At 38.0% G+C, this 25717-nt stretch overlaps 2 protein-coding genes across 9 annotated transcripts in view; one reads left to right on the top strand and one right to left on the bottom strand.

Annotated features, from left to right (window-relative positions):
• Window positions 1-108: 108 nt before the first annotated feature.
• On the bottom strand, window positions 109-8740 carry LOC109030918 (store-operated calcium entry regulator STIMATE). The gene is made up of 5 exons (XM_019042144.2): window positions 8501-8740; window positions 7697-7841; window positions 6083-6204; window positions 4502-4698; window positions 109-3443 (listed from the first exon to the last, which is right to left on the bottom strand). The coding sequence occupies exons 1-5, from the start codon at window positions 8604-8606 to the stop codon at window positions 3246-3248; spliced, it is 768 nt and encodes a 255-aa protein (XP_018897689.1). The 5' UTR covers window positions 8607-8740; the 3' UTR covers window positions 109-3245.
• A 97-nt stretch (window positions 8741-8837) lies between these two features.
• Window positions 8838-25717, top strand: part of LOC109030874 (multiple PDZ domain protein) — a 267841-nt gene continuing 250961 nt past the window's right edge. For 7 of the 8 annotated variants that reach the window (XM_072300976.1, XM_072300972.1, XM_072300973.1 and 4 more), the window contains exons 1-6: window positions 8838-9021; window positions 10701-10788; window positions 11608-11759; window positions 12752-12952; window positions 13497-13616; window positions 14757-14872. In XM_072300976.1, coding sequence (XP_072157077.1) covers window positions 10773-10788; window positions 11608-11759; window positions 12752-12952; window positions 13497-13616; window positions 14757-14872 — 605 coding nt within the window. In that variant the 5' untranslated portion in view covers window positions 8838-9021; window positions 10701-10772. Of the gene's footprint in view, window positions 9022-10700; window positions 10789-11607; window positions 11760-12751; window positions 12953-13496; window positions 13617-14756; window positions 14873-17612; window positions 17845-25717 lie in introns of those variants that run through there. The other variant, XM_072300978.1, reaches the window with a different exon arrangement.

The raw sequence follows: 25717 nt of genomic DNA, 5'->3' as shown, positions 1-25717 counted from the left end.
CCAAATTCTCTGACTTCTCAAAACTTGTCATCCTAGTTTCTCATTGTAAAATTGTAAGGAACTTAGGAATTCATAGAAAAATTTTCCTTGATGGAAGTGCACACAAAATGATAATTCAAAATATAATATATTTCTTAATATTCTGTGAATGACTGGTTCCAGCAGTTCACTATGAATAAACAATCACAGTGACATTTTGAAATTAAAAGCACCATATTCTATTTTTCTTTTAAAGGCCGAAGGCAAAAACAAGCCATCGCTCCTCAAGAATAGGGAAGCTAACTTAAAATTTCAAGAATAATGATGCATAAATATATCACATTATGATTTACATTACAGGTCTATGCAATAATTCTAATGTAAATGACACATTTTCGATTTTGAAAATTATTCGGAAGCCAAAACGACATTACAGAGAAATATCTTATCACCAGTGTCATGAGAGTGCTGTTAATTACATCATTATCTATTTGGTTACCATTGGGAAAGTGCCACTGAACTGTAGAGATAAGGCTTTTTCCTATTCTCCAAACTCAGCTGATGTTTTTTTTTTTTAAAAAAAGCAATAACTTTTTTACAGAACAATCTTCGTATTCTATTAACTTCTTTACTAATTTCATCTTTAAAATTGCATCTTGGCCATTCTTCTGGCAAAACTGTACAGATGATCCTCTAATGATCAGATGAATAGACAACTCCAAAAGAGAACTTTCTTTTCAACCCAAAGGAAACAATAAGTGTAATCAATTGACTATCTTTCAATTACTTTTCGTATTTTTTTAACTGGATTTTTCTCTTCATTACCTTGAGCAACGTTAGAACTTTTATACAACGAAAATTTGCATTTCAAAGAATAGTGACTTGTACAATTTGATGGGCACAGGTAGAAAAACCAAAACAGAGAACACTGAATTTCGTTGATATCTTCAATTAAGATTTTTAAAAAAAGCAATAAAATCAATAATAGCTGCTCCAAAATTGCTATCGTAATAGGAACTTCAGAAGTGTTTTCTGCAAACAAACTTTTCATGTAACGAATCAAAATGCGGCTTAGAATTAAAGACAATGAACTTTTGAGATAGAGAGTGATAAGAAATGTTCCAATTTACAAACATAAATTCTTGATATCTAGGGGCAATGACATCATAAATGCTCACTGAACGATGTGGGGAGGAAAAACAATATAAAAAATCGAAAGCACTTGATGAGCAATATTACAGTCCACTGTATAATTTAAAAAAAGAAAAGAAAAAAAAGATGCAATTTATCAGTAAAGTTTACAGTAAAACAGGTATCCAAGCTCTATAACTGAGGATGCCTTGCTGAAGCATACAACAGCCAAGAATTAAATTGACTTAATACTTTGATCCATACAGTTGATTGTTTGGCCTGCATTCTGGAGAGAAAGTTTAATTGGGAAGAGGGCAAAAATTAAAGGGATAACCCTGGAGAATTTCCATTCGATAACTGAATTTTAATTTCGTTTCGATTCAACTACAGGGAGTAATTGACTGTGCTGCCATGATTCCACTTTCTGCAATGAAAAGGATAGAATAAAATATCATATTTGATGAAATCAGGTCCCAAAATTCATTAAGCCTCAGAGGAGGCAATTGAAATTTCTCAGTATCGTAAGTAAGGATCACAGCCGCAAATCTGTAGGGATACAAGCTATATTAGATATTTAAGAAACATAATTTTTATGTGAATTCAAAGGCACTTACGAATCTGCAGTAGTCTAATGAAGGAAAACAAAATTTTAAATGCGTAAATGGAATTTGGTCTGCCTTGAAAAAGTTGACACGATAAGAAAAGATTTCAAAAATATATACAAAAACAATGAACTATCAAAATTCATTACTTAAAGTCTCTCTAATGTCTTTGAGTATACAGATGTCTATGAAAAAAAAAAGGATTCAAGATGCGAGTGAAAAAACTCACGTTCAATACGATAATCTTTGGTTCTATAGGAAAATAGGTTAATATATACAGTCTGAACAATTTGAATGCTATCTAGCTATTAAATAATACGACAATTTGGAATCGATGTTTTTTAAGTGATCAGTTAAAAAAAATGACGTGATGCTCATGTAAAAAAATAATATTTCAAAATATGAAACAGTATTGTCATGGAAGAGATACGTTTCGACGATGAAACTACAAATATGCGTATTTTGGTTGTGGTGCTTCAAAATCTCCACTCATATTTTACTTTTTAAAAAGAGACCAAACCAAGATCTTTTCTTGAAATTTCCACGGAATATTCTTTACATATGGCATAAAAATCACCGAAGTTTCTAAAAAAAATGACGTTTAGTAGTTCTCTACATGGAAATTAAAGTATGATATGGCGTCTGTAACGCCGAATACCGAGATGCACATTTCTGCAGTTTCACCATCATATTCTCCTAATGCCTAAATTAATAACAAATAGTTGATACATACATTCTGCTCTAAAATAGTACCGTTAATGTCTAATACAGTCAGTAAACAGGAAACCAAGTATTATTATAGATGAGGACAGGAAACAAGGGTCAAGGACGACTTCATTTGAGGATCAAAACGCAGCGATCCATTAACATGTTTTCCAAAATAAGCTGATGAGACTTTGCAGGATTGAAATGAGTACAGGCTGCCCGAAAAATCAAATTTTTTGAACAATGTTGCCAATAGTTCTGATCGTTCGAAAAGTGAAAATGAAATTTTTAGACGGATGCGCGTGGTAGGGGGATGATCATATTGACTTGTTTTTCCGTTGAACATTCAAATATTGTTAAAAACTTTCTGCTGCACTGTCAGAAACAGTTTGTAAACCGAGGAACACTTTGATGGATAACTATGATTACCCTTATTCCTGTTAACAGTCTTCGGTTTTCGATTTATACCTCGGAGAAAAATTGAGATTGTGAGCGACATAAGTTAAACAATCAATTAACTGTCAGATGTTTCAACTACATTTTACCCGTTTTATGCACCTACATTACACACTATACTTGCAACTTATGGGCATTCAACAGAGAGAGGCGCACAACTTGAACAATTCCCATTGTGATGTCTGTTTATAATTTGTTTATAAATTTAAAAACAAATTTTTTCAACAGAATGCTGTTCTGCCTTTCATCTAGTAGGAATAAACAAGAGTGAAATAACAACTTAAAATACCATTTTCACAATAATACACGAAAACGAATAATGCATAAAAACAAAAGTAATTGCCTAGTAAGAGAATAACAAGAGGATAGCAATTATGTGAGTATTGCTGATCGATCAGGAACGATCTCATTTACAGTGAGAAGCTCATCATCGCCATCTAAGTACACTTCAGTTTCTCCACTTTCCCGATTTCTAATTTGTCGGTACCGAACTCTGAGATGATGAAAGAGACCGGGGTTATGACGACTTTGATGCATGAGGATGTCGTCTGTGATCCAGAACATAAGAGCCTGAGGATTGAAAAAAAGTTACTTTAAGATACATAGTGGTAGCATCATATGATGGACTCGTGTTATTCCCAATCAAAAAGTAGGAGGTGTTTTGTTGACTTTCAGGACATTTGAAAAATTACGACTAGCGTGATGATTGGTGGTAACCTAAAAGTCTTCTTCAGCTAAATTAAAAATATGGAAATAATTTGGCGTCTGTTTGAAGCAATTTGACAGTGTATACAAAATGGAACAGAGTGTTGTGGAAAACAAGAGGATATTTGCTTAACACCTCATCTGCTTATAAACTTGAGAATTTTTGAGTTTCCTGCTTCAAAACATAAGAAACAGCAAAGGCATAATTGAGGCACTGGATGCAAAACGGGCACTTCTCGGTTGCAGTGTTTTAGAGTCTCCTCTAATTTTTCATTTATTGTAAGGAAAGTGAATGCATCCATTTTACTAAAAATTTTACTGAATATTCCTTATGATTCTACATTTTTCTGTGGAAAGTATTCTGGAAAAATCACCCATTGAATTCTTCTCCAAGGGATTAATTGGCAACAGAGATCCTGAAACACCGCAATCGAGAAGTGCCCTTTTCGCATCTAGAGCCTTAATTCCATTCAGACTGTTTTCGATTCAATTTTAGAAGTCAAAGAGAGTGCTGTTAACGTGCTTCCACTTATGAGACGCTTTTGGGGAAGCAAGAAAGTCGAATATTGGATAATAAGTATTTGTCAAGTTGTTTGTTTTAACTGGATGAACTTGTATCACATAAAAGACGCCGGTTGGAGTTTAGGGTAAAGTTATGAAGGATCCTGTATCAAATTTTACTTTGCTGCTGTGTACTTTTTGAATTAGGAAATTAAAAAACTCACACATTTTTCGCACAGATTGTATAGTGAGAAGAGAATTCCAGACTTTGCTGATGCAGTTTTTGTAATTTTCAGCCATTTACCTGACAAGTCTTATTTTTGTTCTGACTGGAGTTAACAACCAATATATTTTGAATGATATATGCATGAAAATACTTGATAGTTGAATCAAGAGACAGAGATAGGGCATTTCATACTCACATTGATGAAAAATGGAATGACTAGCATGACAATGGTAAGCTCAGCTGTAGGATTGGTGATTGGGGATAGAATGAAATGGCTGACATCACTCCAAAAATCCATCCCAATTATCAGCGTTATAATCGCCTTTACGATGATGAGTAAACCTATGTAAAGACCACATTGAGCTAGCCAGATAGTGTTTGACGGAGGTTTACCTGAAAAATGAGAAGAAAACACTCGGTATTTGAAGGAAAAATATTTCAATGTCCCAGCCTCAACAGCTCCTTAAACTATATAATCAATTTTGCAAGACTTGGAGATTTAGGGAGGGGTATGCTAGAGAACATGCTAATAAGTGTGTTGGCAAGCTAGTTGATGAGTTGAATGGAAACTTGTTTTTAAGTATTTGTTCCTGGAAAAATGTGCTAAAAGAGGGCAAACTTTGGTAAACAACTGAGGAGAATTCCGAAGGAACAGCCCATAAACTAATGGCGAAAGTTGCCTTCTTTAGACAAGCAAGGAACAATGGTCTCAACTTCGATGCTGATTGTCAAGATAGCCACTGCTCAAAGAAAGAAGTATACCTGAACGGACCTTTCTTCCGGAAACCTCCTCACTTGGAAAATCTCCAAGGTCAAAAAATATTATTAGCCTCAAGTTTGTAGGCTGCTATTTTAGCAGCCTACAAACTATTAGTAGTAATACTATTTTTCCAATGTCAGTTGACATCAGTTTACTGGTGTCAGCCTTGAGAGCCTGACGCTATGCGTTCAAGATTGTTCAGTTGAACTCATGAGATAAATGTTGCACAAAACCTAGTAAAACGGGAAGAATTTTTACTTTTTTGTTAATACAAAATTAGCATCATTGATAATATTAATAATTAAGCAATATCTTCCAGGTCTTAAAACAGTAAGAAAAGAATGACGATATTTTACCTAGGGTTGATGACGAAATTGCGCAAAAAAATCTTTGTGAGCATGCACAAACATTTTGTTGCTAGGCATTTTACGAGAGGGGGAAAAAGGAATACTAATGAAAAACAGTTAGTAAAGACATAGTTCAAGTATGCACATTTATTTTTGGGACACTAGTTACTGATTTAAACTGAGGCTAAAAAGAATGCTCAGCAGAAAAAAATTTCACTGTTCATAGGAGGAGGGACTTCAGTGCACACAAAGTGATTATCAGGAGTGAGGTTTTCACCAAGTTAGAGAGAAAAACTGGCATTAGGGTTTCCGACGAACAATATCTTATAGCTCCCTTAAGAATAGACCATGAGGATTCTTGTTTTTGCATGTGCAAACAGAAGGTGTAAATTTGCATCATAATTTTACAATTTGGAACCTGAAACGTAGCAGTTTATGAAACTTTAAGTACTTTTTTCCTCGTAACTACATTTTTGAACTGCAAACCTCAAACCGTTATTGATCCAATTTAGACTGACGAACTTGGACATTTATTGTTCCAAATTGTCGGAAACACTTCTTTTTGCGGAAAAGCAATAGTTTTAAAATTATAATTTTTCCCTACTGAAGTCTTTTTTCCTGAAAACAGTCACAATAAATGAAATATTGGAGGGTTGTTTTTGTGGCTTACCATATTCACCAAATTTTAAAACCTCTAGCTTCAACTCCTTTGCGTAAAACTGAGATAGACGAATGCCAACATAAATTAGGAACAAACCAAGAGAGGAGTCGAGTAAAAAATGGATGACATACCTAATTAACAGAAAACATGCGAGGAAAAAAATAAAAGAGGGACTGATCAAAAAAGGAGAAAAATCATAATATATAAAAATAAAAGTACCTATAGGGGATAATTGTTTGAGTTTTTTCTTTTTAATTATTTCAACGATTTCCCATCAAAATTATTAGCTTGGTCAGGGAAATAACACAAAAAAATTAATAAAAATATCAATGTCACAAAGCAGGCAAAAAAGAAAAGAAAACTGTAATACATTCATGCAGAATAGTAAATTAAAACACAATAATCCGTGAGATAGCCATAGGGAGATTGCTGTTGTCGTAATCAAGATTGAGACGTGAAAGAAAGTTGGGAGAAAATAATAGATAAAAGGTCTCGATGATGTTAAGTCACTGCTGTATTAACCAAATTTACTTACTCTCTTTTCACATGCAATATTTTTGGTTATTGCTCACATGCGAATTTAGAGTGCATCGACTTTAATAATTGATCTTCCAGATTTTGTGATCAAGAAAAAGACTCGTGGAAGATAAAAAATAAAATAGAATGGCCATTGGTGTTATTTGTGAAATGGATACACTCGAATCCTTTTGGATGATGGAGCAGGTCTGTGCATGAGCAACTTTGTCGTGGAGCATGAAAACCATTCATAAGTTTGACTAATGTTGATTCCCACAATATTGGTTCACAGATTTAAAACTCAATTTCACAACCTCAATTTGACAGATGAAAACTAAAGACTGAGGTGATATCCAAAATCTGACTGAAAAAGGCATGATTGAATTAAAAGGTGATAATTCCAACATTTATTCATTCTATGCTGAGAAAAATGTTACAAGAAAGTGCATTCTTAGCCCCTGCAATTCATGCTACATTTATTTTATGAAAATTTTCAATCATCTTGAAATTGGTTACTGTCAGAAAAATTTTTCTCCCAACTTTCTTCTCTTACATTTTGGCTTAGCTAAGTACTTCCAAATACAGGACTTTCAAAATGCTGAACTGGGAAAAAGTTAATTTTAATAAAACTCTCAGTAAGTCATTATAAAATTCTCATTGCTCTTCCAACCATCTCTTTCTTTTAAGGTACATTTTTAACATGAAAAACGAAACCGACATGGTCTTAAAACTGTTAATTTTGAGCACTTGTAAGTGTGTGCCTATCTTATGGAATTCATGAAAGTTTTGATACAACACCACTTTTCTACCCCCAACTGAACTTACAAAGATCTCAGCTGGAATGGAATGATTTCACTGTAAGTGGGAATAAATATTATTATTTTAATCAGAAAAATAACATTCTGCCTTTCAGCATGATCAAAAAAGAGCACCCTGTAAGTGTGAAATTCAGAGGAAAGTTAACTAGATTTGCACGTGGTAGATTGAGCTTGTCTCTAAGCGGGCTTTTGCAGATGCTTCCTGACACAACAGAACAGGGACCTTCTTGAGGATTGAAATAAATTAGACCATTATAAAAACAGCTCATTTGAGTTATGTTGAACTTACCATGTGCATGGGTCTCCTTGGAAACTACTCGCAAGAATAATATTAGACATGTGCATTACAAGGGCCCCCATGCCCTGTTTTGAGGTGTCATAGAACCAGATCCGCCATGGTCGTCTTTCAAATGTGGGCTCGCAAAACCGTTTCACTGAAAAAGAAACAAGAGCACACTCAGCAAGACATGTAAAGTGGCAGATCCTGCTGATAATGGTGTGACCACTGACCTACCATCACGCAAGGTAAAAAATCGAGTGGTCTCGGTCCATCACTTCATCGCCAGATAGCCTTTACAACTGAAGATCTACCCAAGGGGGTGGCAGGCCTACCACCCCCTTGAATGCAGGGTCAGGCCTGGCCCAGCATTTCAGAATTGAACTGGGGAAAATTGCTGTCACAAAAGAGAAACAGAAAGCTTGTATGGCCTGAAATCGGCTAAAGGAGCTTCAGTCGCCTCCTCTTTTCCCTCTTGCGGTGTAAAAAGAGATAGTTAACCAACTATCCAAACCACTACATCTATGATTCTGCCCGCGTGCTTTATCATATCGCTACCCACTATGCTTCACTGAAAAGTAGGTAAACTGACAGAAGAAAAAAACCCAGTTACTTCTTGGCCAGCCCCGGAGAACCCTGAAATGGCGCCCCTGGAGCAACCGTTTCCAATAGGTAGGCTCAGACAATTAGACAAATCTAGAACCAGTGGTACTTCTGATTAGTGGTGTCAAAGTCATTATAAGATCCATCTGTCTTGTTAAACCATGCAATAAGTCGACAGATAAAAACAAAAAAATTAATACAGGGACAACTTACGAATTAAGCAAGTGAAAGCAAGGCACGCTAATATTCCTTGAAGTAACCATCCTATGACACCAGTCAGAGCATCTTTGCCACAAGCATGACTAGAAGGTAATTCCATGGTTGTACTTTCGTTATTCACATTCTTGACATGAAATTCATGGTTGGATGTCAGGAAAAAATTCACATAAAAAAAATAATTTGATTCTATCAAATCTGCGCGAAACAAAACAATAACATAACCTTAGTTAAAATATGATTCTGAGCAAAACTGTTTTTCATTGGCTAATGCAAGCTTTTACATTTTTACGTCATCGGGAAACTTTCAAGATGGCTGACCTAGCCCACTTTCCCTCCTCACCCTTCCCCACCGCGTAACGAAAGCATTCAAGTCCGCGATTCTGCGTGATTCTGCAATCAAGACATTGAGTTTGAATTTTTTGAGTGTATTGTATCTAACCCTATTGATTTTCAGTGCTCGTTGTGTGATATCATGTTTTGAAGATAACAATACTGCCCTCCTTTGCCAGCATGAGGTAAGCGGGCTTTGTTGCTTGGTTGTTTTTCAATGGAATCTCATCCTAACAACAGAGGCTACTTTCAGTTCTATTTCACTTACTTTCCCCTTAAAATTACCACTCAATGGAGAACTCCGAAATTGTCTCCCTTTACCTTTTTACCTGGAGCTTTCCTTCAGTTTGCGAGCCATCATTAGTATTTTCGAAGGCTTTTGATGCGAGTCAAGAATGACAGGCGCACCTGTTTGTTTACTGAATCAAACACCTGTTATGTCAAGCTATTTTTACACTTTATGACTAGTCTTTCAGGTTTTTTTCAGCAAAACCGAATTTGACTCTTGGTCTGACTTTGTTAATTGTAGAGGGACAGCATGATTTTTTCAAATACATACCTAATTCATGGAGCCCACTGTAATCCAGGAATGTGATGAACAGTCACCTCAACAATTTGTGCATAGCCTTATCTAGAGCAAGAGTAAGATCAAATTATTTCAGGAATCTCGAACCGATCTTGCTCTTGCGAACTGTATCTGTGAGCATAAACAGGGATAGTCATTTATCTCCTAACATTTCATATTATCAAACCAAGAAAGAGTCGTTACTCCAAGGGCAGCAGACTGTTAAGGGCTCCGTTAGTAGGTCTCCAACAGAAATCATAGTTATAGAATCTGCCAAGCAGAGACGGTTGCCTCACACATGAGGACCCAAAGAAATCGTAGATGGTTTTTTTTTTGTGGAATTTTGATGATCAATCATTTTTCCCAGATTGGATGTTGGCGATCTCAGTAAGAAATCTGTCAACTGTAATTTTGTGAACGTAACGGTAGGGATTAAGCCGGAATCACACTCTGAATGTGGTTTGCATGTGAAAGTCATTGGCCTGATACCTGAATTTTGCACGCGTCCCGTCCTCAAATTCAGCAATGCCGCATTGGATAATGTCAGATTTGTCTGAACTATTCGAATAGATTTGACGCAAATCTGAACGACAATAACTTGAAATAACGAAATTTCAGCCGTTGAGCGATGACTATTGACTTCCCTATTCAGCGTGTGATTCCGGCATTATTATCCAGTTCAAGCTCAAAAGAAAATGAACCAGGGATGTTGTGTTGACCCACTGAAAAACCCTGGAAATTAAAATTTTATGAACTCACAATGGCCATTCCGAGGTTTTAAGGAGTTCAAGTGCTTAAAAAATAGATATTAAGGTGATTCCTCCCAGGAAGTAAATGAACATCAAATACGTATCAAACGTATGTTGCCAAAATACGAGTTTTGCTTTTCTTTCGTCATAAAAAAAGAAAAGCAATAGTGTAGGAAAATACCTCAGCAGTCTGTTGGTGAAAAATCTCTTCTGAAAACTTTGAATTAACGCCAAATATCCCATTCGATTAGTCAAATCAAACTGGTCCTCCTGAGAGGGTTCACCTTAAATAACTAAATTCCGCAGCCTGATTATTGAAAGTTTAAGCAGCTTGATGAGACATTGATTTGCAATATATTTTATGGTCAAGATAGGGCTATGTCTTGTCTTGTCAGGTCGACATAGTCTCAATGATCGAGCTGCTGTAAACTTGTTGCTTTCCTGATTAAAAATTTTTAAAAATGTGATTTTGTTGTGACTAAGTAGTTGTAGATTTTGACAATTTTTAAAGTTTTTCATTTTTCCATGTTCCTGTTTGTGTCTGTTGCAGGCTTGAAATCACCTGCAGTTTCTCTTGACCTAGGAGTGTTACTGACTGGAGTGGATCGCCAAAACCTCCATAATGCCTCTAAATTCCGGTGATTGATTTTTCCACGTCACATATTGTTTTAATCTTTTCTTGAATGGTGTCTTTCTTTCTTTTAAAGTTTAATTGATCTTCAGTAAGATGTTCTTTCTCGGTTTAATTATAATCAAAATAACCTTAGATGGAAAATCTGCCTTGAAAATTTTAAATGACAAGGCAGATAACACACCACTTATTTATTTACCATGAACTTGAACTTTTTTCTTTGTGTGGAAGCCGAATAATTACCATGTGAATCACCATTGAACAAAGGAAATATGTATCCTCATTGTAATGTCTCAAAACTCGGGCCTCTGCTATTTTATTTTCATTTTATCAAATATGTCATCAGATCTTTTTGCTAAAAATTTGCAGCAAATATTCGTGGAAAGACAAGAAGGAATACCTATCATAGGCATCCTTCATAATAGTAAATGTAAGTAGAAAAATGTTCAAAGTTGCCAACCAAAATAAGTAGTCTGTAGTTCCACTGGCAATAAAAGATAATTCCACTCTTATCAGGGTTGTCTCATTTATTTATGCCAATCATTTGCAGGACTGGGAAAAAGTCAGAAGGGATTACCTCAAGCAAAATGCTCTTATTTTGAATCTTGGGCCATGAGGCACTTTTTAAAAGTCATGACCTTTTCTCTTTTTTGCTCATCACTTAAGTATTAGTTCATTTTGCAAAAAAAATCAGAGATTTGGAAAATTGGAAATTTCTTTGCGAAGCGAAAGCATTAAGCTTTTAGAACTTTTGGCGCCCCTCAACATTAGGAATTTTTCCCCCATTTGTTTCATTTTGTTAATTTCGTTTTCTTGTTTATTTCAGACATATCAACTGCTCTGCAGTTACTGGAGCATATTCAGTCAGAAATAGAAAAATCAGGGGACCCAAAATTACAATCACAAACCAATGAGTATCTCATGTTTCTCATTTCTACCTTAGAAAATCCCATCTTGAGGACAATAGCCTATGTTCAGGTAACGACATATTTTTGTCACTCATTTCCTTTAGGATTAAGTAGATTGCATCTTGCAAAAAGAAACCAAGAGCATTCCAATGTTGCTCGGATTGTGCAACTTACATTCTTTGAAAATAATAACTGAAATGGTGCAAAAAATCTTCAATTTATTTTTGTAATTTTGGTCTTGAATAAATATTTAAATGGGAGTATAGATAAAACTTCTTAGATGGTCAGTTAATATTTGCCAGGTTAAAAAAGTTGCACAATCCTAGCAATCTAATGCTCATGGATCCTTTTTGGGAAATGCAATCCAAATAGCGCCCATGTTTTAGCAGCCATTTTAAGTATTTCTAGCACCAAATAATTATAAAATACACCAACTGTGAAGGGATTGCCACAGCTAGTCCAAGATTTTAATCACCTATCCTACTGATTGGCGTGTCTGGTAAGTTGACAGTTGTTTATTTTTGTCTGTCACCCCCAATAAATAGTTTCAATAATATCTTCCATAGGACAAAATCTAAGTCTTGAATATCTGGGCACAACAGCAACAAAACAGTGTCATCTTTGTTGGTCAATCCATGCTTGCTATTGGATTGCATCAGCGTAGTCTCTTGCAAATGAAAAGTAAACAACTGCCAACTTATCTGATGTGAGTTCTAGTTTACTCCGAAATATCTCATTGTATTTAGAATATGTTTCCATAATTTCATGACGTTTCTTGACTCCAAATTTTTACATCACCAATCAAGGAGTTTCTCCATGTTGAATCCACCTTTTTTTCAGAAAAATTGTAAAATTAAAGCATTAAGGTGTCTTTATTTTATGAAAGTCATAAATTTTGTCAAGTTGGTGTCACACCAAGGCCAAGGGTAGTTTGCCCTGTCATGTGATGCAAAATTTTACCCATCCGATTAAAAGTGATTTTGGCTGTTGCATCATATTTCAATCCACATTTCATTTGTGTTTTTTGTGTGTTGTGCTAAATGTTTCATTTAAATGATTCAGGATGCTGTCAGCGAATTGAACGAGCAACTGCAACAACATCCTTCGCTGTTACCAGGGGATTTTGATATTTCGCTTGCTGGGGATTTGGTTCTAGGGACTCCATCATCGCCGGCCCATTTCACCTCTTCAAACCTTGTAACACCCCCTGAACTTGATGACCAGTGTGTTCCTCAGACTTCTCCTCTTTCTTCGACAGAACAGGTATTTAGTCTCCACTCACTTTCCTATCTTTCGATCAGCCTGTGGTCAACTCAAAGTTCACTAGAATGGTATGCACTACCCAAGTGCATATGGTCAAATTAAGGGTAACATCAACCTGGAAAACATAGAGAATCTAATTTGATAGATTACCAAAAGAGAATATAGATAGAGAGAGAATTAGGTTATCAAAAACAGGATGTCTTAGAACAGACCCGTAAAGAAACATGAAATTCGAATCTTAATTGCGCTGCATCATCATTTACTTTTACATATTATTGATTGGCAAGTGCAGAAGTGACTCACTGTTTTGAAAAAAGATAATAAATTATTTTTAAGCAAAAAAAATAGCAAATAATGTATTTTTTTCTCCTCTGATTAGTTGAACGTCCTTTTATTACTACCTTCGAGCAGTAATATGTCTCTTCAAGCAGGTTCTTGTACATTTTTAATGGCAAACTTGCCAGTTTTCTTTCCAGTAAGTTGTGTGTTATGTTCTTTCTTTTCCAAATGCTAATTTTAAATTTTTTTTCTGTCCTATTTTTAGATAGCAACACCAGAATCAAAAGATGTAACATTAACACCTATCACCACTGCCTCCTATATTTTAGAGTTTCAAAAAGCAATTGAAGAATCTGCTCAAGGCCGAGAAATTATCACAATCCAGGTAACAAACTTGTAACAGCACACTTACCCGACATTCGACTTTATATCTTGTTTCCTCATCTTCGGCAAATCGCTTGATCAAGAAAGTTATGAATCCCTGCATGCTCCTAGTTTGCGCCGAAGACCAACATCAAAACATGTTCTCTATGCAATAAGTAAAAAAAAAGAAGGGAGGAAGCTACAGGGAACCAAGGGCTTGGCAAAATTGATTGAGGAAATGTCCGGTTTTTTGTCTTGTGCAGGCATTTTGTTGTTTATTTTAGCTTCAGTCTTAGTTACCCATTTTTTTTATTTTCTTGTATTTAATTTTTGATATCACCTTCGAAGATGGGCCTGTCGCAAACTTTTACTAGCGCAAAAATAAGATTTGTTTCCATCAGTAATTGTCTCAAAAATCACGATGAGCGCAGTGGCAAAGTTTGAAATGCACCGTCAACTTCACAATCTGCGTAAAAAATTTGTTTTTTTTTTTTAGTTTCCCGTCTCAAAAACGATACTACAGCACAAGTGAACATATTGTTAGAGGTGTTGTTCTATCCAATCCCTGTGCACTAGGATACCACACAATGTTCTATATGGCTAACACCAGTTCGCCAAAACACATGTGCCTGGACAAGATTTCAACCATTTTTTAACAACCCAGCATGCTTACATTCACGATTTCTTCGCTTTGATAAAGATCCGTTTTTGGTCTTGTACTCCCGATTCCAATTAGCGTGCGAAAGCGTTGGCTATATTGAGTATTGCTATTGCGAAAGGGTTGAATGGAACGACTCCTCTTATGAAATGTTCACCTGTGCCGTAGTGTCGTTTTTGAAGCGGAAAGCTCAAAAAACGGAAATTGCTTACGCAGATTGTGAAGTTAAGAGTGCATTTCAAACTTTGCCAATGAGCTCATCGTGATTTTTGAGACATTTACTGATAGAAACAACTCTTATTTTTGCTTTAGCAAAAGTTTGCAACAGGCCAATTGCCTGGCAAACTGAGATATAACTTACGCCTGGTAGAATCCACAGATCATGATGTCTAGTGTACTTTGCTCCCCGGAAAATCAAAATTTCCCTCTGTACCACTCGCCGACCAATCTTACTCTGAAGGTACTTATTCCATTATTTTCCTTTTGATTTCTATTTTCTTCTAGTTGATGAAACCAGAAGGCGGAAGTCTCGGCTTCAGTGTAGTTAGTTTACGCAGTGAGGACAAAGGTGAATTAGGAATTTTTGTGCAAGAAATTCAACCTAAAGGAATAGCAGGAAGGTAAGTCAACTATTCATTACATACTATGATTTTTATCTCATTCATATCGATGGCCAAAGTGCGAAACCACATGTCTTTATTGCGATAATCCGAACTTTCCATTCCTATTTGATTTTTCAAAGAGAAACAGGCCAACTTTATAGCTTGAAATTTGTACAGAACACGCCGCTAACAGGGAGGAAAAATCAAAGAAGTTTTCAAGAAATTATGGTGTCTAACTTTACAATGAAGAAATAAATATGACAGGAAGTCTACAATGTTTCAAACGGAGATACAAGGTTCACTTTGGCCATCGATCTATTGGCTGTATACTTGAAATTTTGAAAATGGACCACTGGTCGGAGTTAGAAGGCAAACTTCACAATGTTCGTCAAAAAGTTTGGAACTTTTAATTGTCTGCCGCCATCTAGCATTTTTAACTTTTTCCAAGAGCTTGAATCTTATCTGCGGCTCACATTAAAATATTTACATTACACTTATTTACAATTTTCTGAAGAAAAATGATGAAAACTTTGGCTAGAGTTTAGCCCTAAAGACACATCTCCATTGCGTGTTTAAAATACTTGAGTAAGTGCAAAAGTGTAGGATTGCTGACATATTGATGGCTAAGTTTTAAAATGCACCTCTCCAATTGCTATGTTGCAAGTATCTGTTCTTCCTTTTTTTAAAACAAAATTAACCGACAGTTTTTTCTCGGAATGCTTTGTCAATTTTCATCACTCATTCATTAATATTCACAGAAGATTTTCCAGTTAGTATTATTTTAAAGTATAAAACTTGCGGAAATTTTGAAACGTTGCAATGTAGGTACGCATTATTCGAGTCGGATAGGGCCCGCATACAAGATAATAAATGAGAGCAAAACAAGAGGATGCATAAGGATAAGCACTTGCTAAAACCATTGAATCTACCTAAGTGTTTTTAATCCTTTTGGAGATGAGCATCATTTGCTTCATGCAGCTCTGGCTTGCTCACCTTTCAGCAAATATTTCAACCCACCTGTAACAATTCTGGAAGACATATGTTCTATCTGCTCAAGGCCACCGTCTTGGCATTTGATGTCCTTCATTTGCTGAAGGACTTAAGTGTCACCCCAAAACTTCGTCTTTGTGTGACTAAATTTAAGCAAATTTCATCTTCCTAACAATGAGGTTGTGGTGGGTCTAATCTTAAACGGAAGAAATTAGAAGCTATTCTATTATGTAAATTTTTGATGACTAACTCTCTGCAGCTTTCACTGAAAAATTTCCTAGAGTTCATTTCTAGGAATCCATTTTACATGCCTTGAAACACTTTAACACACTTGAATCTTCAAGTCATTGAATATCTTTAAGTATGGGGGAATTGACCCAATGTGCTTGATTGTCAATGAATCATCCGATAATTTTATTCAAGGCTGTTTAAAATATCGTCCAATTACTTTCTCGCTCCCTTTGTTTTGCTTTGTTTCGGACATCTTCAAAATTTTAATTCTTTGGCGTCATCTGCTTGTCATGTACCTATTTGCTGCTGTATGATACTAGCAAAGAAGATCTGTCTAAAGGCAATCTGTAGGTCCTCTAAAACAAATTTTTAATGGTCTATGTGTCCTTCCCCTAAACTATTAGAATTTCTTCTCAGAAAGTATGTATTTTTGAAGAAAGTTATGAATATGTTTCCTTGAAATTTTAAGGCATCCTAGATCAAATTAAGAACAAAAATTCTCTGAAAAATCGGAGGGGAAACATTTTCACATTGTCTCGAAAATTTAATTTATCAAAGAAAATTCAGCTACATCTGAAGGCTCATACGACAATCTTCCTTAGCACGACAGTATAAGCCCGCCATATCGCGATTGTGCAGCCTGTGTATCCACCAATGAGTCTCGAATTTCGTGTCTTCGTAATTTTTTCCACAATTCGCACGTCAATCCGTCAATTTTGAAATTTCGTCCCACAATGGCACTAATTAAGCACTGAATTATTCTGTTAAGGAGGTCCTGGATGTTTTCGGAAAGTACTATAAAAGTACTGATTTTTTGCCAGGGAAAATGTCAGGGGAAAATTTTGAAGGCACCTTTAATTGCTTTCTAGAATGGGTTTGACGATTCGAACAACAAATTTCGTCTGAAAACCATCGCTAACTATGTCTTTTCAACCATTTGGCATATCTTCAATTATCAGGAACTTACCATAATGTAAGAGGGAAATCAGGGAATCGTCAGGAAATTTCATTTTCTAGATTCGGTGGCAACCTCGGCCCATACGGGCGCGTGAAAATGTGGTAAGGCCTTTGAAATGCGGGATTCAACGATGCTGACGATTCGAACAATAATATTTTCGTCTGAAAACTATTTCTAACCGTGTCTTTTCAACCATTTGGCATAACTTGAATTATCCGGGAACTTGAGGGAAATGAGGGAAATGTCAGGGAATTTCTGTTTCTAAACTCTACGGCAACCGTGCGTACACACGGTAATCACTCAAAGTTGGAACTCTCCCGTTCACAGCCCTCGACTTTCCCGGGAAACTCTGATCCCTAGCTTGACGTCTCCCGCGAAGCGCGTATCGCGAGATATGACATTTTTCGCACCCCGCCCCACCCCACTTCACCCGCGGCGGATTTTTCCGCAAGTCGACATGACAGCGCCGCGCTGGGCCGCAACCCGCCTGGCGTCTCCTCCCGTGGCTGTCATGCGCGTTGCCTAGGCGGCCAGGCGCACTGGGAAGGCGTACCCCTCTTGCTGCCCGCAACTCCATACTCATACTGTGCGTCGTAGCCGCCCCGGAATGTCGTGCGTGGCCCAGCCTCGGCCCTCGTCGTCCGCTCGGAGTCCTCCCGTGGCCACCCTCGCGCCTCCCTGAGACCCCCTTGGCAAATCCCCGGGATTCCAAATATGTCCGCGTTACGTGTCCCCGTGTCCGTGACGTTGCCGAGGATGTGACGATTGTGACGTCATCGAGTAAGCAAGCTGTGTGAAGAGCAAGCCATCGGTGAGTACCCAGGTGGGAAAGCACCTGCCCGTCGGCTCCCTCCATTTCTTCCATTTGTGTCTCAACTTTCTTCTCCAGTACTAATATTTTTCCCTCCTTCGAGGATCGGCAACAACCCTCCCGTGAATTTCTCCGCTCAGATAGTTGGTTTTATGGATTTGTCAGAAGTACTCGTTCCTTATTGCAAAATTTAGTCCGTATGGGCAAGGTTGCCACAGTCAGGAAAAACCGGGAAATGTCAGGGAATTTTAAAAAGTCAGGGAAACCCGGGAAATTTCAGGGAAAATGACGAAAATGTCAGGGAAATTGTGTTAAATCACCTCTATTTGCTTTCAAGAATCGGTTTAAGGTTTTGAACAACAAATTTTGCCCGAAAACCATTTCAGTTGTGTCCTCTTAACCATCTGTCATATCCTCAATTTTCAGGGAATTTCGCCAAAATGTGTCGGGAAATCAGGGAAATGTCGGGGAATTTCGTTTTCTAAATTCTGTGACAACCCTGTATGGGCTGTACTAGGATGCCGTGACAAGATAGAAACGTATCGACGACAAAACTTCCGAATCCACGCATCTGGGTTGCGGTGTTGCAAAGTTTCTCCCATATTTATCATTGCGTTTTTGACGAAGAACGCTCCTGCTTTTTGTGAAAACGTTGCCTAGAGGTGCTAGCCATTTTGAAAGATCGGACGTGAGGTTTTTGATTAGAACTCCAGATTTTTATGTCCATTCAGTCCTATTGTAAATTTTAAGGGGTGATTCTTAAAGAATATTTTACGAGAAGACGAATGGAACCACTCTATGAACTTCTAACTTCCGTACCAACGAAGGTGCAAGCCTTTGAAGTGGTCGATCTCTTCCACCAGCCCGCTCTAGTGTGCACCGTATGAAGATTCGAATGTTGCCAAATTGTGCCCTATGAAGTATTTATTTTTCAGGAAAGTTATGAATATTTTTACTTGAAAATATCAAGTACACCACAACAAATTTCCGAGAATATTCTCTAAGGAGTTCATAGGAAAACTGCCTCAAGTTTTGTAGAAAATGTGTGTCTTATTGGAGGAAATATGGCAACGTCTGAGTGTTCGCACGGCGTTTTTCTTTTCTACAGCAGAACGAATCATTATCATTTCTCGAAGTTTTCTCAGAATATTTTTCGCGCGAAGAAGGAAAATCACGAAAGTTTTCAGTCGACGACGTTGAAAAGTCTTCCACTGCAATGAAGAATGACAAAGAGGCTGTAACGACGTGAATGGAAATGCGCACGGTGGAATAATGTAAAAACGTCGAATAGGACCTCATTTTTAACATTTATGGTGCGAGTTAGACGTTCCGCGAGGAGTTAAAATTCCAGACACATGCGGAAAAACCACTATGTAGACGAAAATACCTCGACTATAGGGGTTAGTACGTCTATCTACCCCTAACTCTGACGTATTTTCGTATACTTGTTGTTTTTTTCGTCTGCATCTGGAGCTCTAACATATCGACATTTAGAGAGATCTCGCGGAGCGTCCAATTCAAAAATAAATGTTGCAATCTTTCACTGTGCATGGGTTGGGATTTCAACTGTAGGTATGAAAAAATTGAAAAAAGCTCCTCTCCCTCTTCCCTCTCAAAGGGCCTCTCTCGGGGGAACTGAGAATTTTATCGAATTCTGTCACCAATTCTACGTAGGAGCGATTCGATTCGTGGAATCACTGAGATTTGAAGCCGCTCAAATGGCATTATCGCCGAAGTGAAGGGGCTTTTAGCCTTTCATATTTCTCCGTGATTTTCGTTTGTTTACACTCGAGAGTTCGGTAATTCTATGTGCACGGATGATAAAGAGTACCGAATTTCGGCTCAACTGAAAGCATATGATAATTCAAGTCCCCACGTGGTTAAAAGTTCCAGCTTGAACTCAAAGATGTTTTTGAAGATACAGCATTGTAAATTTTAAATTGATTAGAATTAAAATTACATGTACATTTGCGTGCTAAAAGTGTAAAATTTGCATTGCCGTATCGCCAAAACCAGCTTAGAGCTCTCGTTAAAAGTTGTGGAAGAGGATTTTTTCATGACGCGGCTTCACTTAATTTTCATTTCAATTTGACTGCACATTTTCCAATAACGGACTGATATTTCTCGCTCATTTTGGAAACGCCCCTTGCGTCAATAGTTCCTTTATGCAGTGTAGATCGGTACTCAAATGAATGTGCCAGAAATATCAGTTCCGGATTACAATAAGTAGTTAAATGAATTCTCCGGGTTCCCGAAAATATGAACAACTTTTCAGGAAACTTATCGTGAAGTATTTTACAACATTCCACGAGGCTGTCCCCAATTTGTATAGTTTTTTAGGAAAGTGAAGAGGAGGATTGTAGAATAAAATTTGGATTTGTGTCCCCACACAACAGTACGTTGTTTCTCAGACGAAAGAACGTAACTCTACTCCAAGGTTGCAAAATCGAGTGAAACAATTCAATTTTCTGAGAAGAATATGATTATTGATTGTGCTGTTTTCGTCCTCAATTTTCATGATCTTGGCGTGTACTCGTAGTCGAAATAAAAATCAGTGAAATATAAGGTTGTAAGCGTTCAAAAGTTACTCGGTAAAATTACAATTATACAAATTCAAATTTTGCAACACTGTAATTTAGGTATACGTTCTTTGGACCAGTTGACGACGTATATTTCAGATGTACAATTTGATACATGAAAATCTGGGTAAAATCAACGCCAACCAAGTTTACAGTGCGACCGAAGATCTGCTATCTTGATTCTCGTATTCAATTTAGTCTTAAACTGAAGGTAGACGATCTTCTGCGAACTGCAAGAGGGTGCGAAAACTTATTTGGCGTGAACTGTAGGTCTTTTCGAACTTGCAGCATGATTGGCATGTGAGTCGCCAAGCCGTAACTCGGTTATAGTTTGAAGGCGACGCGGGTCCCGGAAATTAAACGGGATCGTAAAAGGGGACTTACCGATGGCCGATAATGATGGAATTGGAATTGGGGAATTTCGCGACCCTGGGAAGAGGGCGTGGAACTGGCGTCGCTCGCTTCACCTGCAAAACGGATTATTTGATTACGAGAATTGGCGTATTTGCTCGTCACGAAGAAAATGGGATGGAGCCTCGTTGACTTTAGAGCAACACCATGTAACTCCACATATCCACGCTAATACTGCGTATCTTGGTTGATTTGTTTCAAAGTCTCCGCACCGATTCTACTTTTTTAAAAAGCAAACCCAACACAAATCTTGCCTTGAAAGTTTCCCTCCATATTTTTCATATAGAGGAGAAAATCACCCGAGTTGTTTTCAAGAACGTTTAGTAGTTTTCCATGTAGAAAATAAAATGTGACAGGAAGTTTGCAGCGGCGCAAACTGAAATGTGTATTTCTCCAATTTCATTATCGATATGTTCTTCGCGTTAGTCTCGAGGAATTTTGCTAAACCCTCAAAAATCGAGAAATGTTACCGAGTTCCTCCAGCCAAAAACATTGCATTTATTATCTTTCAAGATAAGTATTTCGCGCTCAAAAATGTTTGTGATTGGAATTTTTATCAGAGACCATGCCGAAAAAACGCTGCAAAGCTAGAGAATTGATGGGAATTTTTATGTTCAAAATATCCGAAAAGTCGGAGAATTTTTAAATCAAAGAAAAATTGTCATCCTGCAAACAGCAAAGATCACGAATGGCCGTGATTTCGCTTATTTTTACCGATGATGGTCCCTCAAACCGCACAATTTGGCATCGCTGCCACATACAGGAGAAATAAATGATCACAACGATACAATTTTTACATTTTTCCAAACAAATTGAATGAGAAGATTCAGAAGAAGTTTAAGTCTGTCATTGCCGATGAAATCAGGCGAGGAATTGCTACGTGAATTGTCTCCATTTTATTTTTCTTATTTATTAATTTACTTATTCCTCCTCTTTTCAATTTAATCAATGCCCTATCCTAATCCAACGACGATGTATGAATTCAACGAGAGACACACTTCGTCATCTTCAGCGGAAAAATTGAAGGCACTCTGCCTTTTCAATCGCCAAGTCTGGGTGCAACTATTTGTGTTCTCGAGATGTCCGTGTTGCATACACTAATATTGTAGGCGCTCTGGTTTTCTTAAACAATATACTTAACGTATGGCTGCGCATGCGTTTGTTAGTTCTCACGGGTTTCACGTTACTTTTACAAACGAATTTACCATGAAATCTCCGGGGTTCGAATGATTCATGTTGCATCTTGGCTGTGTGGCCAAATGGTGCAAATTTTTCATCAAAAACATTCCCACGAAGGGATCGCGGAACCAAAAACATTTTCCTGAAGGCATCGCGGTTGTGAGTCCCGCAAGTCACTGCAGATAAAATTTCCGCGACTTACACCATTTGGCAACGCTGTCATGGTGCTATGCGCAACTCGCCCAAAATTCGAGAATTTCATGTTGAACACGACTGTGAATGCAACGTAGAAAAACCTTGAGAGCTAGCAATCGTAGATTTTCGTTGTATTCTAAAAAGCCAGAGCGCCTGCAATTTTTTGTGTATGCAACACGGACATCCTGAGAACACGAATAGTTGCATCCAGACTTAGCTAATTGAAAAAGTCGCAGCGCCTTGATTTTTCCCCGCTTGTGATTGCAAAATGTCACTCATTGCGTTCATATGTTGTTGTTGCACCAAGACAGGACGATTTGAATATTCATACCAATTGAAGAAAAAATAAGTGCATGAATCATAAATACATAAATAAAATGGATACTGTTCATGCGGCAACCACTCGACTGACTCCACTGGGAATTACACACTTAACCTTGTTCGGAATCTTCTCGTTTAATTTACTCAAAAATTGTAAAAATCGTAACTTTATGTTGACTTTATCGTGCGTTTTGTCCTCCCACCCAGAGAATTTGCATCTTATGGAAGAGTAAATCACCGTGGTAGATCTCTGGTCGGGTTAAGGTTGACACTGTAATCTTGGCGCCAAGTCGGAGCTCAACGAAAACCAATGAGAGCGACAAAGGATCTGCGGAATAGATTGCACACGTCTGAATTTACAGGGTGTCTAGCATTAGGATTTTCCCGATTCTATGAGGATTCGATCCCGATTTCATCAGGATTTCAGGAAAAATCGGTCGTAAAACCAGGATCTGAGAAAAGTCGACCGCTGCTTATCTTCCGTTAATTATCCGTTATCCGTCCGTTAATTTTTCTCCGCAAAAAATCAGGATTTGATCAGAATTGGGAAAAATTATGAAATCAGGATTTCATCAGAATTTCCCAAAATAATAAACAAGTAGACACCCTGTGAAATCACCCGACGAAGTTACTCTTCTGGCAACCCCCTTTAAAGTTGTTTTTTCCCTCATCCACTGCGAACTATTCATCCCCTGCGCGGGTGCCCACGTCAGGGTGGCCACCGCGGCGCGGCGCAGCGTTATTTCATGGACTCGGACCCGGAGTAAACAGTCATTAAGTATGATGGACACGTCGCGGGGGTTGATAAGGGGCGCAGCGCCCGGGGCCGGGGGCCGGGGAGGACCGGGGGGTGCCAAGGGGCGACCCTCCCCGCGTCGTCGCGTGGCTGTTTACCGAGTTTGCGTGACACCCCGCTCGAGCTCGCGGCCCGCGTGAATAATTCACCGGCCGTTAAACCATTCCGCGCGCTCCTTCTTTAAATTGCGCCAACCAGTTCAGTCCGCCCCGCCCCCCCCCTCCCCCCGCCCCCGCCGGCGCAACCCTACCCGCTGCCGCCCCTCGAATCTCGGGAAATGCCGTTCTCCAGTCCGATCGCCCGAGTCGAGCGCGGTGGGGTTAATCGGGGTTCTTTTCTCTCATGTTGGATTTATTTCGTGAATCTGTGATCTGCTCGTGAGAAAATTATCCGCGAGTCATGTGTGACGTCATTTCTTAAGCTACTCATTCGGATTATGTATCGGTAGTTGCCCGGTTTTACGAGACTTAACAATCATTGAGAACGGAGTAAGTTGAACACGTTTTTCTTCCCTCGGAATAAAACGTTGTATATAACGTGAAATAACGTTGCAGTGTTATATTCTGCATTGCCGTGCGAAGGAAAAACGTCCTATAAGCCTTCAGTGGGCTGATTGTTGAAATTGATCGACATAGCTATAGACAAAGAAGACAAAAGGGATATGGAGGGATCCTATTGGTAGTAGCGGGCGATTGCCATGGACAAATGAGGTAGGTAATAGACTAACGGCAACCTACGAGAAACCCATTAATTAGTCCATAATTCGCTCCCTTAGTCTATAAGAACCAACCATTTCAGCCAATAGAATCGCTCCATACTCCCTATGTCTTCTTTGTCTAAAGCTTTATCTATCAGTTTCATCAATCAGCCCGGAGGAGTTATCAAATTTCCTCTACTGAAACAGTATTTTTTGAAAAGGCTCATGAAGACGTTTCCTTGAAATTTTCACACACTTTAAATCAAACAGCGCGTGAAAATCTCTGAAAAATTTCAAGAAAAATATCCAACAGATTCGTTGAAAATTCGTATTTTATCGGAAGACATGTAGCAACGCCTGAAGGCTCTTATGACGTTTTTCCTTAAAACGGGAGTGAAGGCCGAGCGCGTATTCTTATAATCGGTGCTGCGGGCTGATTGCTGAAATCGGTAGACAAAGCGATAGGCGTAGAAGATAACAGATAGGGAAGAATACTATCGTTGGAAGCGGGTGGTTGCAGTAAACAAAAGAGGTAGGCAACAGACTAACTAACGACAAGCCACGGGAAACCCCTTAGTTAGTCCGTCATTTTCTCTCTTACAAAGCCTATAAGAACCTCCCATTTCAACTTATAGGATCGCTCCATACGCTCTACATCCTCTTTGTCTATAGATTTGTCTCTCAATTTCTAGAATCAGCCCGCTGAAACAGCTTCTTTCCGTAGGAAGTCCCTTATGGTTTACATTATGATTAAATGAGTTTCAAAGAGATCCTTAACGCATATAGCATCATACAAATAACAATTTTTGCCAAGCTCAGGTAAAGCTCATGAGTGGAACTTAAGAAGTGGACCCTCGAAAGGGATTACAATGATTTACCGCTGCAAAAAGTACAGAATACTAGAAATAAGAAAACAAATCTACGATCATGACAAACCGTAAGGTAGAAGCGAACCTAACCTAAACGTTTAAAAACTTGCACTTTATTTTGTTTCGAATTTTGTATTTTTTGTAGTTGTAGATCATTGCAACCCCTATAAAGGACCCATTTACAAAGCTCTTCTGCTGAATTTTACCCAAGTTTCGCCAAAATATGTTAAGGATCTTTTTAAACCTCGCTCACTTGCAATTTAAACCATACGGGGTCTCTCAAGGGAAGAAGCCCTGGTAAAAATTGGCGATAAGAGCTGCGTTTCAAAATACCATAGGAATTCTTATAGCCGGCTAAAGAAGGCTACAGAAAATCATATAGCTGGCTGTAGAATGCGGAGAAAATCATACGGCCGGGCTATACGAAGCGATAAAAAATTATGCAGCCGGGCTATAGTTCCTATCGCCGGACTTTACACTTTATCGCCTGGCTGTTGATTTTTCGCCATCGATTATAAAAGGCTATAAGAAATTGTGTAGAAATTCTTGTGCTTTGGAAATCATTATGATACGGAACCACCTTACACACATTATATTTTCCTTTAATACCTATCTGTTTTCATCAATTAAAATGAGAATAATTCATACAGGATGTGCAAACATTTCAAAATCATGAGTTGAATAACGCTAACTCCGCCAGATTAAATAGTAGAGCCTAACACAAAGCGGAGCGGCGACGCACAGGCGCACTGTGGATCGAAGGATAGGGCGGCGCGGACATAGGGTTATCGTGTGACTGTCAACCGCCATATGATACACAAATATA

This window comes from Bemisia tabaci, chromosome 5 (genome assembly GCF_918797505.1).
Source record: "Bemisia tabaci chromosome 5, PGI_BMITA_v3".
Lineage (NCBI taxonomy): Eukaryota > Metazoa > Arthropoda > Insecta > Hemiptera > Aleyrodidae > Bemisia > Bemisia tabaci.
The sequence above is the reverse complement of the archived record's forward strand: the minus strand, read 5'-3'. Positions and strand labels throughout refer to the sequence as shown.

Bases quoted from the DNA above. Each gene is read 5' to 3' on its own strand.
- LOC109030918 (XM_019042144.2), bottom strand. From the start codon at position 8,606: ATGGAATTACCTTCTAGTCATGCTTGTGGCAAAGATGCTCTGACTGGT. The intron at 7,842-8,500 runs GTAAGTTGTCCC...TTTCTTTTTCAG, and splicing joins TGCTTTCACTTGCTTAATTC to TGAAACGGTTTTGCGAGCCC. The intron at 3,444-4,501 runs GTGAGTATGAAA...TTCAATCCTCAG, and splicing joins TCATTCCATTTTTCATCAAT to GCTCTTATGTTCTGGATCAC.